The sequence below is a fragment of the Coffea eugenioides genome, chromosome 6 (assembly GCF_003713205.1).
Source record: "Coffea eugenioides isolate CCC68of chromosome 6, Ceug_1.0, whole genome shotgun sequence".
NCBI classification, from domain to species: domain Eukaryota; kingdom Viridiplantae; phylum Streptophyta; class Magnoliopsida; order Gentianales; family Rubiaceae; genus Coffea; species Coffea eugenioides.
Window position 1 is genome coordinate 17,933,828 of NC_040040.1, and position 11,474 is coordinate 17,945,301.

Here is an 11,474-nt window from a genome sequence, read left to right on the forward strand (position 1 = left end):
CACTGTTCACTTCAAGTATTCTACAAATCAAATATCATGTATCAAAGGTTTTACCATATCTTGTCAATTTAGCTATCCTTAAGCTTCACTAAGGGACAATTACGTACCATTCGTTTGTCAAAGAGAAAAGTAGCGATATACAATTCTCAAGAATTATAAAATTTCGACTTCAGAAATCTGGGCAGAGGGGAAAAAAAATCTATACTAGTTTGTTGGCTCTTTAGTGTTTTGTGGATAAGGGCATCAAGCCATCCCAGGCTTGATACTACTAGAATTATCTCTTCATACAAGAGGGCATGAGAATTCGATCTTATTGGTTTTCTGGCTCTCGCTCTAATCAGAAATCTATGCTGACAGACCTTATCCTGTTGTCCATGGTCATCGTCAGAATAAAATTATATAAGCCGAAAAGTATGCAATAAGCCAAAAGAGTTTCCCAATTAAGAAATCCAAATAAAATGGTTCACGGAAGTGTGGAATTGCGGTGTGCGTACCTCTCTTAGTAGTTGGATTGTGCCTATCTTATTCTGTTCGAATTGACCAATTTGGTGACTTTGCTATTGCCTATCGATGTCAGTATTGCTCCAATTAAATGTACATGCATCTGCATTTAACCTTAAGCTGTAGCATTGTAATATTAAGTACCTATCTATCTAATGGCTCTCACAGAGCACACGTTAATATATATTTCAGGTGTCATATTTTTTGAGATATAAAATTAATTAGAAAAAGTAAATAAATATAAGAGAGGGCAGGTAAGATTAAGTAGGGAAAGTACATAAATGCAAGAATGAGTAATAATTATTAATATGCGTGTATATATATGATAGGTTAATTGAATATTATATGGGTGCTCTATGGGCAGCACCCGTTAGAAAAACCCATTAAATATTTGGATTTATCTAATAGCTGCTAATTGGACACTCATTAAGATATATTTCAGGTGTTATATTTTTGAAAATATAAAATTAATTAGAGAAAGTAAATAAATATACAAGAGAGAGTAGGTAAAATTAAATAGAGAAAGTATATAACTGCAAGAAAAGTCGATAATTGTTAGTATGCATATATACATGATAGATTAGGTGAATTTTATATGTGTTAACAACTGATCAATCATTAGAAAAATCCTAAATAATTTATACAAATTTAATTAGTCGAACACTTTTATACTAACATGGATTTTTCTATTCTCCGTCCATGAGATACAAGATTGGAAAACCTAAAAATGGAGAAAAAAAAGGACAATATGAAAACCTTAAAATTATTGTCGACCACTTAAACTGTCAGAAAATATTTCCTTTTTTCTCAAAAAAAGTGTGATATGGTGTCTAAATTCAATATATATATAGTAACTTGAGACACAAAATGATGATCCCACAAATATGAATAGACGTGCCTAAGAAAAGGCCAAACTAGACAGATGTAAGCACTAATTTTGGGGCGTTGTTGGAAATAATTCAACAATAATTAAGCTTCTAAATGAAGTAACAAGCTTTAGATTATTAGATTCATCAGGCTTGTATTGTCTGACTAATGATTGAGATGTTGTACCCAAGTAACTGAAGTTTCTTGATTGACACCAAGAGCTTTAAATCGATCAATTAACTCCGTGATTTCTCTTGTTCTTTCGTATCTGAAAGTATATACATACAACATTATTGGGGAATCAAGATACATTTATATGAACCAGACAAGACTAAGTTGTGTGTTTTAGATTGATTTGAAAAGTTATATATCATTAAGAAAGCGAACCATGGCTTGCAAGACACTGGACACAAGTGTAGCTCAGCAAATTTCGACTATCTAACTCGAACTCTCAAATCCTCTCCTTAATCCCTTTGTCCGTGTCTTTACAAGTCTTTTAACTCTTGAGATGTTCCATAAAACCAAAAAGTCTAAAAGGTTTGCATGCCGAAAAGGCACTCTCACTGTCTAGCAGAGCTTTGTGCTGGCCGTAAAGTCGCCAAATGTGCCGCCGCACTGGTTAAATAAATGCACCTGCATGCTGCCCATACTTGTGCATAAAAATGGTGGGTTTTTGCTACATTTAGAGGCAGCACCTCGGCTTCCCCGTGCTGGTATCTCTAGCCTAGCCTGTGGCTCCCCCGCATCTCCTGGATTTGGAGCTTCTCCGGTTTGAATTTTATCCAGTTGTGTAATTCATATAACATTCACTGTAAACGGATACAATTTTGATGAAGCGTAAACTTACGACTAAGTTAGTATAAAACTCATGATTATACTAAAAATATATTGGTTTGTGCCAAACTTTCATCAATTTACATGACCGAACAAGACGGAAGTTTAGTTTCTCCCACACTAGAAAATTAGGTATACCATGTACTCCCTCTCTTTCATTATTAATGTTATATATGTTCACTTTTTGGATGTTTCATAATAAGGGTCATTCTCTAAAAGTCAATATAACATTTTATTAGTTTTTCCACTTTGCTATTTGAAAAAAAAAAATAGCTTTTTCCACCTATCAATGCATTCCTTATACTTCTAAAGTTCGAATTTGAGGATCGTATTGTAAAATCACCCAAATCCACTTCATCCAAATAAAATGATTATAGGTTCCCTTAAAAAGTTGGAGCCTATTTGAATGATGAGTGTTTTAGATGTTTGTATAAAGTTTTGCTATAACTTATTATAAAATTTGTAGAAATTTTTTTTGAGATGTGTAAAACTTTTTTTTTTTTTTTTTTGCTTTCGTTTTCTTTTCTTTCCTCTTCACTTCTTTTTCCCCTACCTTGCCGCTACTTTTCCTCCTCCTTCCCTCCTTACTATCTGCCGTCGTCACCAGCACCTTCGCTGATGACTGGCAATGGCACTAGTAGTCCTCTGAGAGAGAGAGAGAGAGAGAGAGAGAGAGAGAGAGCTGCCGGCATCAACGCCGAAGTTGCTGGTCAGTGATGGAGGTATTGGCCAGCGATGGTGGACTGAGGTGGGACAGGAAGAAGAAAGGAAAGAAAAAAAAATAAAACTTGAGTATTTTTTAGTATTTTGAATTGTGTATGTTAAAAATTTTGGGATTTTTTTTAGGGTGCCCTTAGCTCAAATAGGAAAAAAACTTTGTCTAAAATAAACACGTAAAAAACTCAGGTACCAAACAAGCCCTTAATTTTCTAAAAATCGACTTAAATTATTGGATGGAGAATTCTGTTTGGATTGTAAGTTATTTGGGATTATTTGAGATATTTTTACTGTAGCACTTTTTGTGATGTGATGTATGTGAGATAAAAAGATATCGGGAAGATAAAAAGGTGTATTGGAAATTGTAAAGATGATGTAAGCAAATAAAATTGGGGAAATATGAAGCAATCCAAACAAACCCGCCGGCAACATGCAATTATGCAAAGCTTATGTCATGCTATTGTTGTTTGAATTGTTAGTCTTTGTGAATTTTTTTTTTGGAGATATTCCCTTCGCAAGCAATCTCAGTACTTTTTTTTTATTTTTTTCTAATTTTCTTTTTACATTACATACATTATGTTTCAAAAACTTTTATGATATATTTTGCTAAAAAACACTCTTAAAATATGCAATCCAATTAGTATCTAAACTTTGGAACTGAAATGCTGTCACTGTATCTTTCTATAAAATAAAAAGCTATTACCAAAGAAAATGTAAAAGAAATCAAACCAATCGATAATTTGTTGATATTACATTCCTTTAGAGCCTTAGTTAATTAGTATACCTTGACTTTCACCTTTGGACATTCATATTGCTCCTCTCTCCCGGAAAGACTTCATTTTCTATCTTAATCTGAGAATTTATTTTAATTTGTAATTGTGCCAAAATAATTAGTAATTTTTATTATATTTGTAGACAAATGGTTAAGTCAATTTTTTTACACCGTGATTAGTAAGAGTATAACCACATTAACAAACAATGGTGAGACTTTTAAAGTGAGGAACTCTAATTTTCGATACTTGGACTTGGTTGTTTCAGTAACTAGGTTGAGGATCCATTCAAAATAGGAGAATTTTCGAATTTGTCAAACTATTGCCCTTAAAATTACAAAAGAAAAATGTACAAAGATACTGACATTTCAACGTTCAATTAAAGAGTTCCACGTTTGCAAGATCCACATTAATGCAAGGGGATAGACGGATGGACTTTTGATACAAGACATTTTCTTTTGGAGAAATCGTTCAAAACATCCCTCACATTTTGCAAGATGATTTTTTTCGTTCTTCATTTTTAAAAGTGTAATTTTATGTCTTTTACAAATTCACATTGATTAAATTTCGTTTCTACCTAGATTTTCGACTAGTTTTTTGTCGGAATCTATCACGTGCTTTGCACATGATCATTTTTAAGGGTAAAATTGTCAAATCAAATTTTATATAATCCAATTCATAGTCCCTTACATTTCACAAAATAAATTTTTTCGTCCCTAACATTTTACAAAATGAATTGTTTCGTTCCTCAAATTTCACAAAATGAATTTTTTCATTCTCACATTTTTTAAATAGATTTTTTCATCCATAGTTGATTATGTGTACAAATAGCTTTTTTTCTTTAAATCTATGTATATATTTATTTGATTTCACTTGAACAGTACGAATAACATGTAATATATTTCTATTTGATTTTAGTTAAACAGACTAATTGTAGTTGTATATATACTATTCAACAGATATATACAGGGGGTTAAAATTAACAATTTTGTTTTAAATCCATGTATATATCTAGATGATTTCATTATGTAAACCTATTCAATATTTGTGACCTTTCTTTTTTGATAATAATTTATTTATTGAGATGTATAATAAGACCATCCAATTAATGGGTACTAACTTGAATTCTATAGTCGTGCTAACAAATTGTAATTTAAATATGAAATTTCTACTCGCCACTTTTAAGACCAACAGTTGGATTACTTGTCTTGTGATTGTTTTAAAATTTGAAAGTGCCAATTAATTACTTCTTTTTGTCATACTTTTCCTTTGTTTTTTTTTTTGTCCAAATTTAGTTCGATATAAATACTCGATAATACTTAAGATTAAATGTTTTCTTTGTTTTCAATTTTCGAATAAAACGAAATGAATATGAGTGAAAAACTAATAATTTTTTTAAACCCATGTAGATATTTATTTGATTTCACTTGAACAGTACGAATAGCATGTAATATATCTCTATTTGATTATATTACATGCTATTCGTACTGCTCAGGTGAAATCAAATAGATATATATATATGGGTTTAGAAAGAATTATTCACACACATGATCAATGAGGGATGAAAAAAACTAATTTGAAAAATGTGAAGAATAAAAAAATTTATTGTGTGAAATATGAGGAACGAAAAAATTTATTTTATAAAATGTGAGGGACTGTGAATCTAATTATGTAAAATTTGATTTAACAAAATTGTCTTTAAAAAATGATCACGTGCAAGGCATCTGGTGGATTCCGACCAAAAACTAGTCGGAAACTTAGGTAGGGACCAAATTTGATCAAGATAAATTTGTAGGGGACGTAAAATTATATTTTTAAACGTGAAGGATGAAATAAGTTATTTTACAAAATGTGAGGACGTTTTGAACAATTTTCCCTTTCTTTTCTATAGCACCCAAACTTCAGATTTGCATGCACATTAATGAGTAGGGTTATAAAGAAATGTGACATTCTGAAGGATGCCTAAAAGGAAGTGTTTCCACTTTCAATTACACATTAACTATGACAAATACCTTCAACTGTACACTAAATTTGGCTTCTAAATTGATGAATTCAAATTACAATTACAAACCAATAAAACAAGCACTAATCTAGCAGTATACAATGCCTTAAATTTTCAAGTCTATCTTGTAATATGAGCAATGAAAGAATCCAACTCCATCCGAGTTACGCCACCTTCAGCCAAAGATGTCCGGACAGCTGCCCCCATCTCCGCTGACCTCTTCCTCATCTGTTGTCCTTCCTCCTCCGCCATCAACATTCTAACGGCTTTCTCGACTTTTGAGGATGTCACAAGCTCATCTTTGTGAGCCCAGTCTTTCACCTCCAGACCAACTTTCAGTATCCTAGTTATCAGCACCGCATTTCTTGGTTGGTCCGAATGCATAGGCCATGTTGCCATGGGCACTCCCATGGTTATGCTTTCCATGCAAGAATTCCATCCACAATGGCTCATAAAACCCCCAGTTGCTGAATGCCCCAAAATCTCCAACTGGGGTGCCCAGTTTCTCACCACCAAGCCCCTGCCTTCAACCCTTCGTTCGAACCCTTTTGGCAGCTCCAGTTTTCTAGTTTCTTGAACAAATACATCTCCTGAGTCAGCATCCCTCAGCACCCACAAGAACTTTTGGGCACTTCTTTCCAAGCCAAAGGCAAGTTCTCTGATTTGTTCGTCAGAAATCGAAGTTGTGGTACCAAAGGACACAAATATTACCGAGTTATTACTTTGCCTGTCAAGCCACTGGAGACATTTATGACGTTCATTATTTTCTTCCTTTGGCCCACTTTTTTGGGGCATAATATTCACTGGATTGAATGGTCCAAGAGCCCACTGCTTCTTATTTTGGCTTATCTCTTCCTTTGAAAGTAAGTCAAGATATGTACCTTCTATGACTTTGCATGAGTTGTAAATGCGGCCAGAATTGAGTTGCACAAAGTTGTGCTGTGCTTTCACAAAATTACTGAATTCAGGAGTAAAACAGCCATCCATGGGAGGAAGGATTTTTAAGATTTCTTTATCAACAGGAAAAGGGTTTTCCATCCTTTCCCACATGAAAAAGAATATAGAAAAAGCAGAAACGCTGTGGAAGGTGTAGGACTCAGCATTTGATAAAGTAACAAAATCTTGAACCACTGATCCCATGAGAGAATCATTGATAATGACGACCCTTTTAGCTCTGGCCGAAAGTGCACGGAATAGAGCGGAAATAGGCCCTCGAAGGTCAGCCGAGGCATCGAAAGAGGGTTGAAGATGAGCGGGGAATTTAAGGGAGGTATTAGGATTAGGAGCGGGGTTGGGAAAATTTGCTGTTGGGAATTCATGGAAATGAATATTGGCTTTGGAAAGAGGATTCCAGCCATGGACACGAAGCTTGGCTTGGCGGTTATGGGTGGCGGTGCTGACGTAGTGGACGGGGATGTTGTAGGAGGAGATGAGGCGGGAGAGGTGTAAAAGCTGGTTGAGATGGCCTTGCAATGGAAAAGGCACCATAACAACCACCACTTGTGGTTGTTTTAGGCCATTTAAACCATGGTTTTGGGTGTTGTTACTACCAGCCATTTCAGTACTAAGACATTTCTGTTGGGATTTTATAGAACAAAAAGCGAGGTATGGATCACACATTTTTGGACGATTCGAAATTTCTTTAGTTATGATACGCATTTAAGTGATTAATTTTGAAGAATATTGATCAAGCTGGAGATCTGATATACATATATATATATATATATATATATCTTAAGCATGACTCAATGTGATCAAGTGATTCGTGTCAACTTTATTTTATCGGCAACTGTACTTGCCATCTGGTTATTGACCTATGGGATACTATGACCAGCTGGGCTGGGAGGCACGGACAAAGATAGGCATGCTACTATGCCAGTGCTTTCCTGTCAATGATTCTTAGTATCTCACTTATACTTCAAAAAAAAAAAAGTAAAACTGAAATGACTTTTTGTTATCGAGATATAAGTGGGAAACTATTATTAATTTTTTTTTTTAAAAAAAGATTGTCACTGAGAAATAGTAGGGTTCTTACCAGATTCTTTAGTGCCAAATTGTCCATGTATTTGCTTCACCATAAAAAGAAAAATAGACAAAAGTTTAGGTATCTTGGTTTTGGATCAGTTTAGTCGCCTTTGTTCCCTTTGCTAAATGGAAAAATACTCGGTTATATTGTCTTGCGGATTAATTTGTTATAGTTGTAGAACCTGCTATATTCAGCTTCATAGCATTTAATACTTCAGAACACGACCATTAATCAGAGATTCATTTCGGTGTACTGTCAAACAAAAGATGCTGACGTTGGAGTGAAAGGGGCCAAATTGGATACAAATAATTGTAACCACAAAGTCTCACAACCATTTACTTTTGTATCTTTTTTTTTTTTTTGGAGTATAGATTTTTATTTTTCTTTATTTTACATTTTGACTGTCCCTGAATATATTGATCCGGCACAAATGAAGGAAATGGTAGAAGTATAGAGATATTTCAAGAAGCAATTGTAAGCAAAGTTTGCAACAACTATGTGGTTTCATTTCAACCATTATTGCTTCACCCTCTCTAAAGAATGCGCTGATCCAAGGAAAGTAACTATAAAAAACCCTTTTAAGAAAAGAGTAGATAATGTTTTGACATGGCCAGAGACGGTAAAATATTTAGTATATAGAGAATACCATAATCTAACAGATGAACATCAGCTTATTAGAGTACTATAGTCTGCTGTAAAACAAGACAGACCACCTATTTTCACGAGATATGCATATGGGCTCTACCATTGAGGCAAATAAATCATCAACAAAATAATGTTTACTCTTGTAAAACTGTCAATAGTGGGAGGGGGCAATCGTACATAGCCAAATCTAGAGAGGGACCATGGCTTGATGGAGCGGGCCAAAGGGTCGTAACATCATTCATGAACAATACATGTCACTTGTAACGAATTGAAGTTAACATCGATGGCTGTATTATACGGCTGCTCCTGCAGTAGACGTGATCATGCATGTCCATCGAACTCCATAACGATAAGGACTGCAGGGTATATGGTAACTTTCGTCTGAAAATGATTGCACCTATTACGCCTTGGTACTATTTAGATCAAACATCTTTTTATCATGCTAAAAGAAAAGGGAGAATGACATGTATCAGGATGCCATAAATAAGAAATTTTATCAGTTTTTGGTTTTCATTTTCAATCCAGTAAAATACTTGGCCAATCTGGATCTTGTATAATATATTCATTTGTTGGTAAAATGCACCAACAGACATCATCATATTAAATTATCTCAATTTGGTTGCTGAACTAGTTTTCGTCTAAAATTAATCATGTAACTATTTAAAGTGTCTCGTGTTGAGTTTGCCTTTATATCTCATATCTGGAGTTTTATAATAAAATCTCTCTTTTTGGTGATTATAAATACAGTAAACTTAAGTGAGTCTAAGTGTGCTAAAAGTACCAGGCTAGAGATGTTTGGGGATGGGAGGGGGCGTCAATGCCTTGGTCTTTTTTTTTTTTTTTTTTTGTCATTCGTCACTTATCTATTCTACACTTAGTCCTGTTCAGCCTAATCTAAGGGGGCAAGTCCAATTGGGTCTACGGGAGAATCGATGGAGACTGAACCATCATCGGATCAAATGGGTATACTATGCACCCGTATGGATTCGAGAAAACCACGTATTGTGGCAAGTGATGAGAGGCAAGATTTGAACCCTTGATCTCTCACCCTGCCAAGACCTAAAGTCTTTGGTGGTGGCTTATGCTCTAGTCTAAAAGAGGTTTAAATAAGGCATTAAACTAAAAGAGCAAGTTAGTAGACCTTTGAACCCTTGAGCATTTTTTATTATTTAGACTCTTTTATATTTTCAATTTTAGGTGCCTTTCAGTTTTGGAATTATTTCATAGAATTTTGTAGCTCTCTTTTGTACTCTCCTTTCGTTATAGTAAATCTGTTATCCCTTCGTCCGCTACTCCTTCATTCGTGGATGTAGATCAATTCGACTGAACCATATAAATTTACGTGTCTTTCTATTTGTTTTTATTTGTTTGTTATTATCTTTATTGGATTGCCAAAAATCCTATTGCTCTCGTTAATCAATTTCTTGGGATCAAACCTAACATCTCACTTATACGTGCATCAAACTTTTCTTAACCACCTCCGTCAATGGAGCGTCTTGCATCCAAATTAACTATGTGATTTAGAGTCATGATTTTCGTATGTTAGCTTATTCATATATCAATATATCTATAGAAATGAGCTATATATATTGATGAGAAATTGGTTTACTGGGTAAAATAAATGAACAAAAATTCTTTGACATAGATAATTAATGTAGATTTGGGACCTCAAGATATGGGTAGAAGTCATGACACTTGTGATAGTTGGACCATCAATTTGAGATGAAAAACAATTCATTAACCAAAATGAGATGCACTTACCCTTTTTTTAATACTTTTTCCTTCTGACACAACAACGATGTTGCATCTTGGGTGTACTTATTCAGCACTATCTATGGTTGAAGACCCCAAGTAAGAATAAAGTCAAAAGTATTCATACTTTAATGCTCTCAAAACTGAAAAAAAGAGAAAAAATGAACTTCAAGGCTGTCAATCGGGATGGCCCGATTTGTCTGAAAATTTTAAGACTGAGCCCTGTATATTGCTGGAATTGGTTGAGTTTGGACCTAAATATAAGGTTGGATTAAATTGTGTGTGTTGAGTTTGACTTTCATTAGACTCTATCCCATTAAAACCTGATTAAATAATAATATATAACGACTATATCATGTATATAGTTTATAATTTATAGGGCAAATTATATTTTACCCCCTGTGATTTAGTATTTTTTTTATATAACCCCCATATGATTTCAAAAATTATACATAACCCCATCATGATTTGAATTAAAGTGTCAAAGTAACGGAAATAGTCACTCGTAACGGAACTTCTAAAAATGTCGAAATTACCCTTATAAATACATGACACATTAACCCCATATGATTTTTATATTTTACTATATAACCCCCTTATGGTTTAATACTTTATCATATAACCCCCTTATGATTTTCAAAATATACACATAACCCCCCTTGGTTAATAAATAATTTTCAACTTTACATAAGTGTATTTTTGACATTTTAGGTGACTCCGTTACGAATGGTCATTCCCGTCACTTTGACACTTTAATCCAAACCATAAGGGAGTTATGTATAGTTTTTGAAACCATAGGAAGGTTATGTAAAAAAACGTTAAACCACAAGGGGTAAAGTGGAATTTGCCCTAATTTATATATAATTATATACTCCATCTTATATATAAAACTAGGAGTTAACTGTGAGTTTGGACTGAACTTGAACTTCTGTTGTCTTTGAGAGTGAAGTTTGCAAGCCTGAAAGCTGGAAAATGTTTCTTTTTTTTTTTTTCTCCAAAGCTAAGCTTGGAGTACTTGCCAAAGCCAGTTTATAAGGCTGGATTCACAGCCCTAACTAATTTATTAGACATATTTTATTCAAATTCTTTCGAATCACCAACTGAAATGCGTGCTGATCATGGACTCCACACCCTAGAAAACAAGTTAGCTACGTGAGGAATAGGATCATACATGGTTGGTTAAAAAGATTAACAAGTATTTAAGTTTTGAAGTAGCCCGAGAATGCAGGTTTCTTTGAAAGCAACCCTAAACAGTGACGTATTAGTCTAGTCACTCCCCAAGATGATCTTTGGCCAACCCCACCTCTGTACACAAAGAAATTATAATACTCCATCGTAGATGCTAGAAAGAATTTCTATG

The 11,474-nt window shown here is 34.0% G+C and overlaps 1 protein-coding gene across 1 annotated transcript; it reads right to left on the bottom strand.

The window, feature by feature from the left end:
* Positions 1–5,645: 5,645 nt before the first annotated feature.
* Positions 5,646–7,248, bottom strand: LOC113776069 (zeatin O-glucosyltransferase-like). The gene has a single exon (XM_027321139.1). It carries the CDS (start codon positions 7,246–7,248, stop codon positions 5,812–5,814), a length of 1,437 nt encoding a protein of 478 aa, XP_027176940.1. The 3' UTR covers positions 5,646–5,811.
* Positions 7,249–11,474: the final 4,226 nt, after the last annotated feature.

Bases quoted from the DNA above. Each gene is read 5' to 3' on its own strand.
- LOC113776069 (XM_027321139.1), bottom strand. From the start codon at position 7,248: ATGGCTGGTAGTAACAACACCCAAAACCATGGTTTAAATGGCCTAAAA.